At 45.8% G+C, this 17,890-nt stretch overlaps 2 protein-coding genes across 2 annotated transcripts; both read right to left on the bottom strand.

Annotated features, from left to right (window-relative positions):
• Positions 1 to 990: 990 nt before the first annotated feature.
• lrrc31 (leucine rich repeat containing 31) lies at positions 991 to 6,549 on the bottom strand. Its single transcript, XM_076029327.1, has 10 exons — positions 6,272 to 6,549; positions 5,515 to 5,670; positions 5,244 to 5,387; positions 4,751 to 4,918; positions 4,463 to 4,624; positions 3,518 to 3,694; positions 2,633 to 2,800; positions 2,347 to 2,511; positions 1,779 to 1,934; positions 991 to 1,530 (listed from the first exon to the last, which is right to left on the bottom strand). The coding sequence occupies exons 1-10, from the start codon at positions 6,282 to 6,284 to the stop codon at positions 1,151 to 1,153; spliced, it is 1,689 nt and encodes a 562-aa protein (XP_075885442.1). The 5' UTR covers positions 6,285 to 6,549; the 3' UTR covers positions 991 to 1,150.
• Positions 6,550 to 8,212: 1,663 nt separating this feature from the next.
• On the bottom strand, positions 8,213 to 16,623 carry LOC142889909 (NLR family CARD domain-containing protein 3-like). The gene is made up of 10 exons (XM_076028584.1): positions 16,525 to 16,623; positions 16,181 to 16,297; positions 15,375 to 15,505; positions 13,393 to 15,238; positions 12,705 to 12,881; positions 12,259 to 12,432; positions 11,545 to 11,718; positions 10,666 to 10,839; positions 9,126 to 9,299; positions 8,213 to 8,757 (listed from the first exon to the last, which is right to left on the bottom strand). Exons 1-10 carry the CDS (start codon positions 16,581 to 16,583, stop codon positions 8,568 to 8,570), a joined length of 3,216 nt encoding a protein of 1,071 aa, XP_075884699.1. The 5' UTR covers positions 16,584 to 16,623; the 3' UTR covers positions 8,213 to 8,567.
• Positions 16,624 to 17,890: the final 1,267 nt, after the last annotated feature.

Raw genomic sequence — 17,890 nt, 5'->3', positions numbered from 1 at the left:
TCACTGGGCTCCACTGCAAGAGCAGAGCTATGGTGGTACCTCAGGAAGTAAATCCACGTTGGTCCTCGGAGAGCCCTGGTGGTCTGCTGTGGCGAGGGTCTGGTGTGAGATGCAGGATGTGAAGAGCGAGGCTACAGCGTCACAGGGAGGGGAGGAGTTCGCAGAATCCCCACCCCCCAGCCCCGCTCCCTTTTGTTCTTGTCTGGTTATAACAACAAGCAGGAACAGCTTTGAGTGAATGGCCTTCTGATGTCTGAGGGACTCCAACTCAAAGGTAGAACCTGTGAGCTGAGAGTGCGAATCCCACAGCTGGGATCAACAACTACCTGCTGGGTGGTTTGATTAAGTTAATGTTCTCCTGGCTGAACTGAGGGAAGGAGGGAGCGAAAGAGGGAAGAGAAGGAGGAAGGAGGAGAGAAAATGGCAAGATAATAAAATCCTGTGGCATGAGAGCAGAATCACATCATTAACTAAATGAGTAATCGAGACAGAGAGATAAATGCATACATGTATACAGATGACCATAAATAACCAAGCAAAGAATTGTGTGAATGTGTGCGAGCTTCCAGAAATTAAATACATACATTCAAACCAGTGCATGGAATAAACCTGCAGACATCGTGCGAACATAAACCTTGATGCTCGTGCTGTGCTGCTTTGCAATGTGATGGTAAAAGCTGCACGTTTCTCTAAAGTCAACTGTCAGATGAAATGCTGAATGTCTGCTCAACTGCGCCTGGCTTGACAGTTAAAGACTGGGGCGACATCTGTTGGCCATTTCTGGGAGCTACGACTACTGCACAGTGTGAAATCTGCTGGTGTTACAGCCACAAGAGTCACGCGGGCAGGCAGAGGAGCCGTGAAGTGATGATGCTGACAGAAAGCAGGGAAGATATTTCCATGAGGAAAATCATTGAAAAATAGTTTAATCAATGAAACAATGCATTAATGAAATCAGCTGCTTCACTCATAAATTATGCATGTATAAAACAAAAATGTATTTCATATAATTTGTTGTGATCTTAAAAATATCGTTTTTTTTTTTTTTTTTTACATTTTTCAAGCCTCCTTTGATCCCACATTATAAAGAGCTTCATGTTTGAGTCTGGAGTGAATAAATCAGTGCTGCTTCAGTCCTCTGCACTGGCTGCTACTCCTCGGGTCGGCTCTCCTGATTGGCCGCTTTGAGCCCCGGCGGCGGGTCGAGGTCCCACTCCAGCAGGACGCAGCGCCCCCTCAGGGCGTGGCCCAGCCGCTGCCTCTCCTCCGGGCCGCCGCCCCAGCGCTGCAGCGCCAGGCGAGTCAGCGCCGGGAGGCCGGCCACACAGCGCAGCAGCGCCGGCAGCCAGGCCGAGCAGCTGGCGGAGGTCGAAGGTCGCAGGCTGACGTCCAGGTCCTCCAGCGAGCCCAGGCCTCCGCCGGTGGCGGCGGCGCCGAAGAGGGTGGACCAGCCGTCGTCGGCCAGCGGGCCGTTGTAGGAGAGATCCAGGAGGCGCAGCGACGCCAGGCAGCCGCGCTGGCAGGACACAGCTGCAGTCGTGATCAATATTATTATTGATGAGTGATCAGGTAGGTTTCAACATAAACAGAATAGTTATTTATAGAAAGTTTTTTTTTCTTTTCATAGTTTTAAAATCTACATTTTAATTGTTGCCATTCATCTAGAAATTTTCAACATTTTCAAGGTAACCCTCAGAACATATTATGGACGGGAAGGCTTTAGGCTTTTCTGTGTGTGTGTGTGTGTGTGTGTGTGTGTGTGTGTGTGTGTGTGTTACCCAGGTGACACAGGTCGCTGGAGGTGAGCTCGCAGCTGCAGAGGCGGAGCTCCAGGATGACGGACGGCTGCAGGGCGTCGAGCAGCAGCGGCAGGCGGCCACTGACCACTTTTGACCAGGAGAGGTCCACACTGCGCAGGTGTGGCACGGCCAGGGCTGACACACACACACACACACACACACACACACACACACAAACACACACACACAGACGGTTAGAATAAAACATTTTTGTGGTTCAGTTCAAAACAAGCAGCAATAATTTGTACTTTATATACTTCCACTGTAAACGTTTTTTTTTTTTTAATGAAATTTAGTATTTAGTTTCATAACATTTATACTATTTGTTTTTTAAGTTAAAATTAGTAAAAATCTTAATAGAAATGAATATTGTTAGTGGTCATCATCCATACGTTTTCTTTAACTCTATTTATTTTGTACTGTTTTAATCTGTTGTTCAAATAAATGACAACATACTGACACTACAGCCATGAGTGAAATAAAGTCAACTAGCTAACTAGCTAACCAGCTAACTAACTAACTGTACTGTAGCAATGTAGCAGCGTACTCAGCGCAGTGAAGGACTCCTCATTCAGACTGCAGCTGCTGAGCGGCAGTTGCCTCATCTGAGCCAGAGGAAGGGCGGAGACCAGTGAACGCACCACGCCACCTGCGGCCTTATTGGACGACGCGTCAAGCGCCGTCAGCGCCTTCAACTGGGGCAGCACCTGGCCTGGAGGAGGAGGAGGAGGAGGTGGGGGGGGGGGGGGGAGTTCAGGGTCAGTCACATGACACCTAGGGGCCAATGGACATCGCCAGCAAAGGGATTCAAGGCGTCAGTTGCAGGAGCTCACTGAGGGCGCTGAGGTCGCAGTGCGTCAGGCAGCACAGGTGCAGCTCCAGGCTCTCCAGCTGCCCCAGGTGTGCCAGGTGAGGGCAGAGACGCTCCAGGGTCCCCGACAGACCTTTGTTACCGGACAGGTCCAAGTGTCGCACTGAGGGGAGACGGCAGAGGGCGCCACCTGCAGGGGCAGCAGAAGGAGACGCAGCCAGGAGCTGATTTATCTGCACCTTCTACAGTTTGATTGCTCCGTTGACTCAAACAGTGACTGAAATTCTCTTCAAGCAGATGTAAAAAAAAAAAGTCTGTGTTAGCTGAAAAATTGAAATGAAATTGTAATCACTGGTTGCTACCACAAGAGGGCATGAGATGTCTGTGATTACACAGTTTTCAGTTTTCTTTCTTCCGTCTTATTTTCTGTCCTGCACTCGGGAGGTTCTGCAGTGTACAGGATTCCTGTTGTCTTCCACTAGATGGCGCCGTTTATTCTTTTTATCGCGGCTGTTCTGGGTTGAAGGAGGGATGACAGCAGGACCATTAGGAGAGACAAACCACCAGTCACACTCACACTCACAGCATCGCCACTGAACTTTCCTCTGGACAAAGAGATGGTGGAGTTTCTTTTCTGTTGTGCTCCAGTCAGAAGGACAGGGCTGTCTTCTAAACAGGTGCATCAAACAGTCTCGAACATCTCCAGTCAGAGAAGAAACAGTTCTGTTTCCATCATTTAAGAGTTTTCACTTCGCCTCACAAGCACGTTTTTCAACAGTGGGAGGAAGTTGGAGAACACAAGGGGGGGGGGGCTTCATTTCATTACTTCTCCTCTGTCCCACTTTCAGCCAAAAATTACATCCTGTCATGTACAGAGGAAGAAGAGCAGGAAAGAAAAATCCCCCACCGAGAGCGTCCACACTGTCCGCCGTCAGGCCGCAAGCGTGAAGACGCAGCGTGGTGATGGATGCAGCCTGAGAGAGAGCGGCGGCAAACTGGCTGAATGCAGCCACGTCCTGAGAGAGCTGAGGGTTGCAAGACAGGTCCAAGACGCAGAGCGACGGGAGGACAGACACCATCCCACCTGAGGGAGAGAGAGAGAGAGACAGAGGGAGAGAGAGAGAGGGGGAGAGGGAGAGAGAGACAGAGGGAGAGAGGGAGAGAGAGAGAGAGAGGGAGAGAGAGAGAGGGAGAGGGAGAAGGAGAGAGAGAGACAGAGGGAGAGAGGGAAAGAGAGAGAGAGGGAGACAGAGAGAGGGAGAGGGAGAAGGAGAGAGAGAGAGGGAGAAGGAGAGAGAGACAGGGGAGAGAGAGAGAGAGGGAGAGAGGGAGAAGGAGAGAGAGACAGGGGGAGGGAGAGAGGGAGGGAGAGGGTGAGGGAGAGAGAGAGAGGGAGAGGGAGAGAGAGAGAGGGAGAGAGAGAGAGAAGGGGAGAGAGAGAGAGGGAGACAGAGGGAGAGAGAGAGAGAGACAGAGGGAGAGAGAGAGAGAGGGAGAGGGAGAGGGAGAGAGAGAGAGGGAGAGGGAGGGAGAGAGAGGGAGAGAGAGAGAGAAGGGGAGAGAGAGAGAGGGAGACAGAGGGAGAGAGAGAGAGGGAGAGGGAGAGAGAGCGAGAGGTCGAGAGAGGGGGGAGAGAGAGAGAGCGAGAGGTAGAGAGAGGGAGAGAGAGAGGGAAGGAGACAGAGAGAGACAGAGAGGGAGAGAGGAGAGAGAGAGGTAGAGAGAGGGAGAGACAGAGAGAGGTGGAGAGAGAGAGAGAGAGCCACAATCACTGCTACAGTGTTCCTAGTGGAATTCTGGGGGAATTGCAGCGGCTGCCCAGATGGAAGCAGGCGTGGATTCATGTTGGTACCCAGAGCGGCAGCGTCGGACGCAGAGAGGCGGCAGTCCACCAGGTGGAGCTCCCGCAGCGAAGGCTGGAGTTTACCCAGCAGGCTTTGCAAAGCTCCGCCCACGCCGGTGTTCCAGGACAGGTCCAGGATCTCCAGCAGAGCCGAGCAACCCAGAGCGTCGCCTGCTCCAAACACAGAAGATCAGATCAGATGATGAAAATGAAGCCATTCAATCAGAAGTACGAGTGCAAACTCTTGGCTGGCAGTGTGTATGCAGTGTGTATACAGCGTCATCAGCAGAGACCCACCGAGGGCGCTCAGGTCATCAGCGCTCAGCCTGCAGCTGCAGAGCCTCAGCGCTCTGATCCCGCCCAGCAGCCGCAGGTGGGAGGTCAGCGCTGGCAGGCATCCACCAATCAGCTCGTTCCAAGAGATGTCCAGCTCCTCCAGCTGAGGCAGGAACTGCAGCAGCGTCCCTGTTGGAGGGGAGACAGGAGTGATGCTGCTAGTAGCGTGAACGTCAGAGGAACAACAGAGGAACTTCTGATGATGAAGAAGATTTTTTTACAGATCCTAAAGTAGAAGAGTTAAGTTAGGACACCTGGACTGGTTGCTGTGATGTTGAAGAGGTTTGGCCTCTCGAACCTCTTCAACGTCACAGGAACCAGAACCTGTCCAGTTGCCCTGACTCAACTCTTCTACTGGTTGTGGCCCACCAGTCAGACCGTTAGCGCCCCCTGGCTGAGCTCATTAATAGTGTGTTCTCCTGACTGTCACAGGGCCAGGGTTGGTGTTAGCCACCTAGCTCCAGCAGGTCTGTCGCGGTGAGGTCGCAGTGGGCCAGGCTGAGGCTGCGGCTGTCGGCCGTCTTCCCCAGGCGGTGCAGGAAGAGACGAACTCGACCCCAGCCGAGCTCACGCTCGCCCTCCGCTGCCACGGCGACGGCTGCAAGGCACACAGAGAAGAATCTGAAGTCATTCGCTGAACACATTGCATGAAACCAGAGTGAGATCACAGTTTAGTTGACACCCGTGGGGCCTCAAAGGTTGACCGCCAGCAGGTGGCGCCGCACCTGACTCTCCATCCTCGGGGATCCTCTCCGAACCCCAGGACAGGAAGCGAACCAGCGGCTTCCTGTCGGTGACCGAGCGTTTCCTGCGGATCTGGTTCATGATGGCGCCCAGAGGGGAGCGCCGCATGCTGCCTTGGTCCCGCCCCCGCACACCGTCTGACCAATGAAACGGCACTTTCACTTTTTCAATGAACGCTTAAAGCCAAAACACTTGCTCACACCGTTCAGATAGCTAATGACAGTCATTAAAACAACAACAAAGCAAATATTTTATGAATAAATACAATAATAAAAATAAAAATGTGTCTATATTTAATTTGAACTAAATCTTGGCTACAAGGTCATGAATTTAAATTTAAATCTTCTATTTACAATATATGAATGTTTCCAATCTTAGTTTGAAACAGGTTGGAATTAAATGAATTACTTATTAACATTCTAAAAGTTGAACGTGAGAAAGTCGTTCCAGTGACACCAGGTGGCACATTTAAGTTAACGTCTTCACAAAGCAGTTATGGTTGATGAATTACATACAGGGAGGCAAACGAGGAAGGAGAAATCAGAAGCTGTGTTTTTATGATGGATTATAAACTCAGTCACTCCTAATCTGTCGATTTTTAGAAACCTTCAGCTTCTTATGATTAAGATAATCACATTATTCATTCATTCATTTTTGTGGGATTCTCGACGGGTTCTGATCACCTGCAGTGATTGCTCTGCAGTATTGATCTGTGTTCAATGTTGCTGCACCTCTTACCTGCAGATTCCATCTGAGGACCGGACGAGCTGAAAACCGGGTTCGGGAGGAGCGAATACAAACCGGCCCAATGCGGTGATGCGTTCACGGACACGCTGCTGCAGTGAACGTGAGCGAAGCAAACCGCACAAACTGTATTAGAAGAAAATTAATGAGCCCCGTGTAGAGACTAAATCTCTACTTCCTCATTTCAAAGACTCCACTCGCGCTCTGCGCGAGCACCTTCGTGACGTCGCGTCTCGTGCTCGTCAGGTGGGGGGAAAAAAAAAACAAAAAAAACAACAACAACCGGAAGTAGAAGTTTTCCACCTGACGTTGACCAAGTAAAAGCATTAGTCAGTCAGTCGGTGGTTTGAAAAAAGGACCGTGTCCGTTTAAAAAACGTTCAACTAGAATTGTTGTGAAAAGTCATTTACGACATGCTAGCAAAAACCAACGTCGTGAGTGTAGGTGTTCTTGCAGTGGGGGCGGCGTGTAGGAGGCGGTTTACCAGGACATCTCGCGGGGGATAGAGGTGGGGGGAGTCCCCATTGTTTTATGGTCGACGGGGACGTCCTCGAAATATACGGCACAAAGTCAAGTGCGTCCCGTAGCAGTTCATTACGGGACAATCGCGTATTTTACGGGAGGGTTGGCAACCCTATCTAGACCACAGACGGAAATCAAATTAGTTTTTTGTTGTTGTTGTTGTTGTCATTTTCCCTAAAAAACGGGACAAATTTGGTCCCGGGAGAGATTTTATTTTTCCCGGTACATGTGGTGAAAAAAAGAGAACAATTCTTCGGGAAAACGGGACAGGTGGTGGCAACTCTAGCAGTGATTCACATCGCAAGACTTCTCGTAGTTGTTCAAGAGATAATTCAATCATTTCTCAGTATTCCCATTTGATACTTTATGAAGAACCAAAGCAAAGCAAAGCAAAGCACAACTCCATCACAAGAAAAACAAAGCCTCAATGGAATTTCCCCCCCCCCCAACCCACAGAATGTTCTTACTGGGCCGTAACCCTGGGAGAAGATATGGCTCTGAATATCTGCAGGGTCTTCGGGACTTCAGCGAGAATTCCGAGATGTCCCGTTTTTGAAACTCTAGGAGTTGGCAAGCCTAGTTTCACTTGACATTCTTGCCTGTTGTGTTCAGTTTTCATGCAAGACTGCACACATGCTGAGTGTGCAGTCTGTCGGCTCTGTCGCACAACTTGGAATGATTTTATTCTGACCTTTGCACTTTAGCATGCCATCAAAACACAATGAAACAACTTTACGCAACCTTTTTTTCACCTGCTCTTACAAATTTCAACTACATTTTACAATACTAATATACATAGATGTGTTACACTGTTGTTGTGTGTATACTTGGCTGTGGACATTTTTTTCAAAAATAGTTTTAGCTGATACTGTAGAAATTGGGTCTTTGTAACAAAATAATAATAAAAATAAGTGTAGTGAGTTGGATTAATTAATTTTCTTAACGTCACTGGGGAGACTCAGCACATGTGCAGTTTGTCTTTTGAGTGGAGAGATACAAATAAATTTGATGTTCCATGATGATCCTCACATACAATCCACAGAAATGTTAAATCAGTTTCGAACACAAACACAGTTTGTTGACAGTTCAGTTTACACTAAACAGTTACAGATAAGTGTGATTTTACGTTAAAAATATTGTAATAAAAATGATGTACAACAAAATAATATATATATGAAAAGTCACTTTAAAAAATTGACCTGAGACCAAACAATCAGTCCATGTTGCAGGTGTAGGAGGCAGGATGTTGAGTGTCCAGGAGAGGTGGAGTCAGGCGACTGTGTCATTCAATCGGTCACTGCTAGGTGGCGTTCTCCTCACTTTACCTCGATAGCCCAGTCAGTATGGTCAGGACCAAAATGAAGACGCCATCAGCAGCTGAAGAGAGACAGCAGAAGTCAGGACTCGCAGGTTAGTACTAAAACGCATCATCAATGCAGCAACAGGGACGTTCATGCAGTTGCTGCCGATCAGCACCAGACTCTCAGTCAGATGGAAGTATTTTAATGTTACGTTCAATGTCTGTTGGGCTGAAGCTAAGCTGGGAGAAAAACACAAATGTGTCAAACTCCAGAAGAAACAGTTTGAAATCAGATGTGATAGCGGGGCAGGTTAGTGAATAGTGTCCACACTGTCCGTCACCCTTACACCAACTGCAATCACAGCAGAACTTTAATGGATCTGATTGGCTGAGTGTCACCGTCCTCCTCTCAGAGCTGGAATGAGACATTATCAGATTTAATGTGGCTGAAACTGCCATGAACTGAATTCAAAGCAGCGCTGACCTCAGAGTCTCCAGTTTGAAACGTGGACGATCCCTAAAACCCCTCAGCAGCTTCACTCCTGAGTCCTGCAGCTTGTTGTCACTAAGGTCCAGCTCTCTGAGATGGGAAGGGTTGGACTCCAGCGCCGAGGCCAGAGAACCACAGCTAGCCTCTGACAACCAGCAGATCCTCAATCTGAATAAAAGAAGACATGTTGCCATATACTGTACGTCTTATATGTCAACAACGCAAATCAATCACATGCTGGGATCTCTCTGTCACCTCTGGAAACAGCAGAGAAACTACACAACTGTTCTACTGCTGTGTGTTTAAAATGATACTCAAAATCAAAAATAACAGTATAACAACAATGTTTCATTAAGCTGTGTCATCTGTGTCCTTTGAAAAATGGATCATCTGTTTTGCAGTGGTTGCCTCATGTGACCATTACAGCATCACATGTGGAAAAAGCCTTTTTCTGCCGGAAGAACTTTCAACAAGAATGACAAACAAAGGGGTAAATTTAATGGGGAATATTTCTGATGTGAACAGAGTGAACTCACCTCAGGGTCTCCAGTTTACAGTTTGGTCTCTGCAGAACGTCACTCAGCCGCTTCACTCCTGCATCATGCAGCTTGTTGCTGCTCAGGTTGAGCTCTCTGAGGTGGGAGGGGTTGGACTTCAGCGCCGAGGCCAGAGAACCACAGCTGACCTCTGACAAGCTGCAGCGAATCAGTCTTAATAGGGAAGAAATGTCATAGAACCACTGACACACTGCACTCTACTTCCTGTCTGCTTTTCTGTAGTATTCAATTTGCTTTAAAAAAAAAAAAAAAAATCACAACCAATGAATATAAATGAAATATTTTATTAAAAATGTGTTGTTTTTCTTTGTTTTCAGTCCTGTGATTATTAAGTAACACATGAAACATGAACTTAGATTGACTAGCAAGCTCTTACATTCTTTAAAGCAGTGGGTTTTAAAGTGTGGGACAGTCAGCCTCCCCTATGAGAACTCAGCCACCCCACCGTCTAATTATAATAACTGCTGTTGTCATTGCTTTGTATGTTCCACACAGGCTTAAAAAAGTTTTTTTTGTTAACATCTTCCATGTTTACCCGTTCTTAAACATATGTGTGTGTGTGTGTGTGTGTGTGTGTATATATATATATATGTATATATGTATTTTTTTTTTGATTTAATCATCTTTATCAGTCTATGTGCTTTAGTATCTTTTAAAAAACATTTTAAAAACCTTGGAGTGTTTTAAATATATTGTTGAATACATTTAAACCTAGTTCTCAAATCAAAATATGTATTTATTTTATTCATTTTAATGCCTCCCTGTGCAATTCCTCAAATGAAGTAGTGAACACGTGACAGTTGACGGTGCCGTCACTATGCCTCCAATGGATGATGCGGCCCTGGCTACTTGGCCAAGGCACGGTCCCTTTTGGCCTGATGTGAAGTCATCATCACTGCGCATCACTTTTCATATCCTTCCCTCATTGTCGTGAGTAAATCATTTCGTCGTGAGTGAATAATTTCCATGCTGGTTGCCAGTGTCACCACCTCATTTTGCTCGCCTCTACTTTAATGACTGTGTGTCTTTGATGCGCAGGAAGAAATGAAAGATGGTCCTCTGTATTCCGGCAGCAGGAACCACTCCTTGACTTCGGTCATCGTCAGTGCGGAGAACCCGCCTTGGAATTTCCAGAGCTAAATGCCACTTTATAAGCTTGGTTGCAAAAACTCCCACAGCCATTACAGTTGGGTGCTTAGTTTCAATACGACTCTGGCTCACAGTGACATCCTGTGGTTAGACCGCACCTCTTTGAAGATAACGATAACTGTGGCAGTGGAACGCAGGCAGAACCAACAGATGAAAAGCCACATTTTAAATAGTGAGAGTATGAAACTCACCCCCAGCCACGGTTTCCTCTCCTACTTTGATTTTAGATACTAAAAATTGATTGGTTTTGCCCTTGTAGTTCGCTAACCAGATATTGACACTTATTCCCTTCTTTAATGTTAATTTGGGAGGAGGAGGGGAGCTGCGTCTCATCGCTGCTTTGAAGCTTCCATAAGAAAAGTGAACTGACCTCAAAGTCTCCAGTTTGCACGCTGGTTTGTGCAGAACGTCACTCAGCCGCTTCACTCCTGCGTCCTGCAGCTTGTTGTCACTCAGGTTGAGCTCTCGGAGATGGGAGGGGTTGGACCTCAGCGCCGAGGCCAGAGAGCCACAGCTGACCTCTGACAAGCCGCTCTCCCTCAGTCTAATCAAAGAATGAACCACGTCGATTAGAATCAATCTTGATTGTGAATCTGGAGATTGAGTTTAACTTTTAAAAACTGAAACTCTTTTAAAGCAAATCCCTCAGGTCTTCAGAGGTGCAGAGTGTTTGGATATTAAAACTGGGAAGGCGTGGAGCCAATAGGTGCAGCCTGTAGAGGGCAGAAGATCTCTGCTTGTGATGTCATTGTGGCTGGTGGCAATGTGTGTCCACTCCCAGCCTCTGCTGGCAGGCGCATGTTAGTTCACGTCCTTTCAAATGTTGTCTTATGCAGCCCGTCAGTATAATGAAATGCGTTCCAGATGATGTAGAAACAGGTGCTGCAGCAACAGAAGGGTGAGTGCAGCAGTGCCCAGTGAGTGTTCAGCTGACCCTTTGTCGTCCTAGTTTATATCATCTTCAATTCACCAACAAACGAAGGCGTTGCTTTGGCCCAGGACACTGACAGGTTCCCAGAGTAAATGTCTTTCAGAATTTACAAGAAAAAATGACTTAAATAGACAGTTTGGTTGCCAAAATTAGACCATTTTCCGACACGTCATACTGTCTGTTCATTTAATTTTAATGTTGACTGGCAAAAAGTGTCTACACTGCAGATTCTAGTCAATGGATTACTTTCCACCTTGCGATATTTGCCATTCTTTCACATCTTATTAATTTCAACACAAAGCATGACTTGTTTCTGACCTCAGAATCTCCACTTTACAGTTTGATCTGTGCAGAAAGTCACAGAGCAGCTTCACTCCTGCATCCTGTAGCTCGTTGTCACTCAGGTCCAGCTCTCTGAGGTGGGAGGGGTTGGACTTCAGCGCCGAGGCCAGAGAACCACAGCTGACCTCTGACAAGCTGCAGCGCCACAGTCTAGACAAAGAATAAATGATGTAGCATAGTTCACACTGTCTAATGCCACTACTGCAGTATTCTTCTGTGTGTTTGTGTTTAGTACGCCTGAGAGAGTTACAAAGGTTCACTTTTGAAATTGCAGTACATGCAAGCAAAGCACTTCAGCACCTGTTTAAAAATGCACCCAATACAGAAGAAATAAGTCACACTGAGAATAATTTATTTCTCAATCTAAGATAAACATTTTCTTGAATTATTCATTATTTATCATTCTTAAGTAAAAAAGAAAAAGAAAAGACAGTTTGGTCAGATCAGTAAGTTGAACGTTAATATTTTTTCCTTTTTTAAATAAATAATGCCACAGAGAAAGACAAGACATGAAGATACGATCCACATTAAATTGACGTATTCGGCTGAGTTTTCTAATTTTCTTTTATAACCTACTTGGGAAATGAGTCAGTTAAAACTTATATTGCTGTGCAGGTTTGGAGATTTTTCATTTTTCATTTTTCCTCGCTAAACACCACAGATCCTTAGTAAAATGAATACTGGACTGACCTCAGGGTCTTCAGTTTACAGTTTGGTCTCTGCAGAAAACCACTGAGCAGCTTCACTCCTGAGTCCTGCAGCTTGTTGTCACTCAGGTCCAGCTCTCTGAGGTGGGAGGGGTTGGACTTCAGTGCCGAGGCCAGAGAACCACAGCTGACCGCTGACAAGCTGCAGTGAGTCAGTCTGAATGAAGAATAAGTGATCAAGATTAAAATTAGTTTAAAAATAATTCATTCACATTCCATGTTATTGTCACATTGTTGCATTTGGCATGCATCATTACAATGTCTTGACAATATTTTCTGAGACAAAGGCAGATGTTTGCAATATGTGCGTGATACCATATTTAAAAATGATAAGCTGCTTTGGAGAACAAAAAATAAATACATAAATAAACTTTACAAAACCTTGTTTTGTGCCTGGATGAAAATGAGGAGAACAAACCCAGAGCTGACCTCAGAACTTGCAGTCTGCAGTTTGGACTCTCTAGTCCTGCACAGAGCAGCTTCACTCCTGAATCCCGCAGGTTCTTGTTCCGACTCAGGTCCAGTTGTGTGAGATGGGAGGGGTCATACTTGAGTGCTGAGGCAACAACTTCGCATGGGGTCGCTGAGAGTCCGCTGTCAGAGAGTCTGCAGTGAAGATAAGGAAAAACTCAACTTGTAACTGTGAGCGAAAACCAATTTAGAAAAAAGTCAGCTGGTCGTCTATTGATCACAAGATTCTAAAAGATGACGTTTTGCAAGGAGGAGATGAAGCGGAAGCAGGTAGGTTAGGTTCAGGTGGGTACACCTTGTTCACAAGGGGACGTTCAGAGCCACTGGAATTAAAAGGGATCAAGCTTGAGGTTGAGGCAGACAAATCCAGCCTGATCAACAAACTAGCAGGACAGGGAAAAGCCAAAGTGGTGAAATGTCTGATTGCCACACACAGGTGGAGATCAAGGAACGCTCATGGCCAGGGACAGAAGGCTGTAGCATTTACCAGAAGCAAGCCAAGTCAATACTGGGAAGCCCTCTACAGGTCGGTGCCTGAAAGTCAGGTACCAAGCAAAGAGCATCTGGCAATAAGTGAATGGAATGGATCTGCTTCTAAAGAGGTTCTGGTGGGCTGTACCTGGGAGGCATCTGCACATTCACTTACATGGCCTTTCTGCAGTTCCTCACAGCTGTAATCAGTCGTAATCTTCCCTCCTCTGTTGTGTTGTAATCAAGGTTGAACTCTTCCAAAACTTCTTCTGACATCTGCAGCATGTAGGCCAGAGCTGAACACTGGATCTCTGAGAGCTTCTTCTCTGATCTGTTCTTTGACTTGAGGAACTCTTGGATCTCTCGATGTACCGACTGATCGTTCATCTCCACCAGACAGTGGAAGATGTTGATGCTTCTGTCAGGAGAGATGCCATCAGTGTTCATCTCTTTCAGGTTGTTGATGGCCCTCTGCATGGTTTCTGGCATGTTGTCTGTCTGACCCAGCAGGCCTCCTAAGAGTCCTTGGTTGGATTTTAAAGAGAGTCCATGAAGAAATCGAACAAACAAGTCCAGGTGGCCGTTTGGACTCTGCAGGGATTTCTCCATGACTCTCTTCAGAAAGCTGTCCAGCCTATGTTCAGCACCATGGTAAGATTCTTGGAGGAAATGTCCTAGAACCTCTGTGTTTGTGCTGGTGTAACAGTGGAAGAAGTAGACTGCTGCCAGGAACTCCTGAATGCTCAGATGAACAAAGCAGTAGACTGTTTTCTGGAAGACCACGCTCTCTCTTTTGAAGATCTCTGTACAAACTCCTGAGTACACAGAGGCCTCAGTCACATTAAGACCACACTCCTCCAGGTCTTCTTTGTAGAACATGATGTTTCCACTCTCTAGATGTTTAAATGCCAGATGACCCAGCTTCAGAAGACCCTCCTGGTCATCCTTTGTCAGTCCGTTCATCCTCTTTGACTTGCCTGACAGAAAAGATGCCACATTTGTCAGGAGATTTGAAATTCTACCTTCATACTTCTTCTTCTTCGTCTTTGTCTGAACCAGGAGGAAGTGTGAGTACATGTCAGTCAGGGTCTTTGGCAGCTCTCCTCTCTGCTTCGTGATCAACATGTGCTCTAGAACTTTGGCAGTGATCCAGCAGAAGATCGGGATCTGGCACATGATGTGGAGGCTCCTGGAGGCCTTGATGTGTGAGATGATACTTTTGGACACCTCTTTTTCCTTGAACCTCCTCTTGAAATACTCCTCTTTCTGGGCATCAGTGAAGCCTTGCACTTCTGTGACCCTGTCAACACATTGTGAAGGGATTTGAGTGGCTGCTGCAGGTCTGGATGTTATCCACACGAGAGCCGAGGGAAGCAGATTTCCTTGGATGACGTTTGATAACAGCAGGTTGACTGAAGTTTTCCGCGTGACATCAGTCACAATCTCATTGCTCCTAAAATTCAGTGGTAGTCTGCTTTCATCCAGGCCGTCGAAGATGAACAGAACTTTGTAGAGAGCCAACTTCTCTGCTGTGAGCTTCTGTAATGTTGGATGAAAAACACGGAGCAGCTCCAGAAGACTGAAGTGCTGCCCTTTGACCAAGTTGAGCTCTCTGAACGACAGCAGGATCACCAGATGAAGGTCTTGATTCTCCAGGCCCTGGGCCCAGTCCAGAGTGAACTTCAGCACTGAGAAGGTTTTCCCTACTCCAGCTACGCCGCTGGTCAGCACCACTTTAATGCGTCCCTGCTGCTCCGGCAAGGCTTTGAAGATGTCGCTGCTCCTGATGGGAGTGTCATGGAGGTGGTTCTTGGTCTTGGGAACTGTCTCCAGCTGCCTGACCTCATGTTGGGTATTGACGTCCTCACTGAATCCCTCAGTGATGTAGAGCTCAGTGTAGATGCTGTTGAGGAGGGTTTCCTTGTTTCCTTCATTGGTTCCTTCAGTCACACACTCACATCTCCTCTTCAGACTGATCTTATGTTGGTCTAAAACCTCCTGCGGAACATCATCCACTGGAAGAGAGCAAAGGTTTTTTTTTTTTTTAGAAAAAAACAACAATATTCCCATGTATTGGATATTGTGATTTTGACTGTTTTAATATCTATTTATATTGATGGAATAAGGATCTGAGCATGTTCTAGTGGACAATCTTACTCTGGGCAGGTTCCGTGTTCCAGGCAGTTTGCCATCCTGATCCACATGGACAACATGAGAATTCTCCTGATGGATCAGACTGGGCCTGGGGCAGCTGCTTCTCCACACAACCACGACTCCCCTTTTTCTTTCTATGGAGAGCATTTGCCAGTGATGCAAAAACAGCTCTTTTTTGAACTTACTGCACTCAATTATACACATCACACCTATGGTGAATCCACAGTTAGATTAAATGAACAAGGTTAAAATTAAGGTGGCATATAACGATGCTCTTCGAATCTTGTCACGATCTTGTTCACGATGGCTCGTGAAGGGCGGGAAGCGTGTGGTAGGGGTGGAGGGGCACCCAAGCAGAACCATACCGCCAACAGAACCATACCGCCAAACCTAACGTGCTTGCTAGTGTAATAAAATTTGTTAATTTCGACAAAGTGACCCTGTCTGAAATTTAAGCGTTCGCTGATTAAGTCTCGGAATGTGAATCATTATTTTAACTGACCCTACCAAAAGTGAGACAATATTTCCAGCCCAACTTTATTTCTCTGCTTTTGCTCAGCAATATGAAAAACTGCAGAAAACACCTCCCTCGTTCTTACTAGTGCAACTGAAGACGCTGCAGTAGCAGCAGCTGCAGCCGGTCGAGTCTTTCAACACTGCCAAACGCAGCCATGTGCACAACTTCACGTCACACACAACAGGTTGCGACTCCATTGCTGCACAATTACCGCACAACCGTGTCGAGTTTAGTTGCTGCGTTGAATCTGGCACTTGGTGCAAAAACGGTGGATGAAGATGTGTCTTCTTACTTTGCCGCAGAGGACCCAGGTTCATGGTTGAAGGTTATAATCATGTTTTTGGAGTGGTTACTCTTCAGAGACTCGCCGCTCGGAGACTCTGATCTCTTCCTCTTTCTCCTCCGATGGCTGCAAAAGCACACACACGCACACACACTTTCACAATGTGGCACTTTCATCTTTCATAGATTTCTATGAGTCGCTGCATTTGTTTGACTGTCCTAAGGTTTGTTTCAGTTTTCTTGAAGACAACAACAGCCTTTGCACTCTAGGCTCAATAAATATGAACAATCTTGTCTGTCTGTATCACAGTCTGTCATTAGTATAACACAGTGAGTTTGAATTAGTCTACTTACTTTGTCTCTAAGGCTCTGGATTGAGTCCTGTCCATCTTCACAGATCTGTTTCTACCCATTGCAGAGTCTTTAATATCCTCCACTTCCTCCACACAAACGCTCACCTTCTGAATGTCAGTTACAATGAGCTCAGCGCACGAGTAACAGGAAACAGGAACTGCTCTTTGTCTGTTCCTTCGCTTGAGTACGCAAGTGGAAAGGTAACATTAAAGTAGGTCACCCATTTACAACCCCTTGGCACTTTGGGTAAATATTAAGCTGTCTATGACAATAAGAGGGAGTGGAAAAATAACAATTGTTTAAATGAGGAGCAGCGTTGCATTTTATTCAGTTAGTTTTCCTGAACAAGATCTTTCAGAGTATTTTGGAAGTAGTCAAATTAATCAAGCGCTTGTTTAAAAATATTGTCTGTATTCTACAGAAGAGGATTAGGGCCACACGTTTCCAATTTGAGAATAAAGTTTAAATTTCAATGTCCTAATACTTACCACACTGTGTTTGTGTGCCAGAGGAGCAAGGATTTCCTTGTTACTGAACTAAATAATAATAGAGTACAATTTCACAAGTTCGTTGACTTTATTAATGACATTTCTACTTTATTCACAAAATTATTATTTTTTTTTTACGTTGACTTTTTTCACGAAATTTCAACTTAAAACTTAAAATAAAATTAAAACTCAAATTGAATAAAAGTCTCCTTCCTGTAATATTTTTTTTTACTGTTTTTGTGGCCCTAATCCTCTTTTGTAGTATTCATCACATAAGTAACGATAACTATTCAAACCTATTGGCCCTTTGTTCTGGGTGACCATCCACTGATAAAATCTGCTTGTGGTTAAAGACTCTCGAGACACAAGTTGCAGCACAAATAATTCAGAGTCCAATGTGCTTTATATTGGTTATTTACATCAGTTCAAATGCAACGTTAAAAGTGGCAAACTCAAAAAGAAAAATACATAATGTGAAAAATAAAATGTATCATTTACAAATTAAAAGTTTCACCCTATGACGGCTGGGAGAGGCTCCAGTAGGCCCTGGTGATCCTGAGCTCGGGAAGAAGTGGGTATTGAAAATGGATGGATGGACAAATTAAAAATGACAACAGAAAACAAAAAGAAATCACTTAAAGTAATGTTGTAAGTAAAGTGTCCAGCAGGGAAAAGAAGCAGCGCTGTGAGAGTAAAGCTTTGTCAAACAGACTCAGACTGAAACAAAACCTGACTTCCTACGGACGGACTGCAGCTGAAAGAGCTGCTTTGTGCCGAGGAGAGACGGGCCAACAAACTGGTCTTTGAATTGTTTCGGCGTTGGGGCGGCCTGATGCACAAACGATACTATGTCAACTCATAAAGCCTGATTTATAAAG

Source organism: Nelusetta ayraudi, unplaced genomic scaffold (genome assembly GCF_046127955.1).
Source record: "Nelusetta ayraudi isolate G7.1 ecotype Tasmania unplaced genomic scaffold, CSIRO-AGI_Nayr_v1 ptg000026l, whole genome shotgun sequence".
NCBI lineage: Eukaryota > Metazoa > Chordata > Actinopteri > Tetraodontiformes > Monacanthidae > Nelusetta > Nelusetta ayraudi.
Note: the sequence above shows the minus strand (reverse complement) of the source record. Positions and strands in the feature narration are given on the sequence as shown.

What these genes read in the sequence shown, in the direction of transcription:
- LOC142889909 (XM_076028584.1), bottom strand. Translation starts at nt 16,583, where the DNA reads ATGGGTAGAAACAGATCTGTGAAGATGGACAGGACTCAATCCAGAGCC. An exon ending in CCTGGGTCCTCTGCGGCAAA is followed by an intron (nt 15,506 to 16,180) that starts GTAAGAAGACAC and finishes TGCTCTCCATAG; the next exon opens with AAAGAAAAAGGGGAGTCGTG. An exon ending in TGTAAACTGGAGACCCTGAG is followed by an intron (nt 8,758 to 9,125) that starts GTGAGTTCACTC and finishes TCTTTTATTCAG; the next exon opens with ATTGAGGATCTGCTGGTTGT.
- lrrc31 (XM_076029327.1), bottom strand. An exon ending in TGATGACCTGAGCGCCCTCG is followed by an intron (nt 4,625 to 4,750) that starts GTGGGTCTCTGC and finishes TGTTTGGAGCAG; the next exon opens with GCGACGCTCTGGGTTGCTCG. An exon ending in GGAGTCCTTCACTGCGCTGA is followed by an intron (nt 1,935 to 2,346) that starts GTACGCTGCTAC and finishes TGTGTGTGTCAG; the next exon opens with CCCTGGCCGTGCCACACCTG.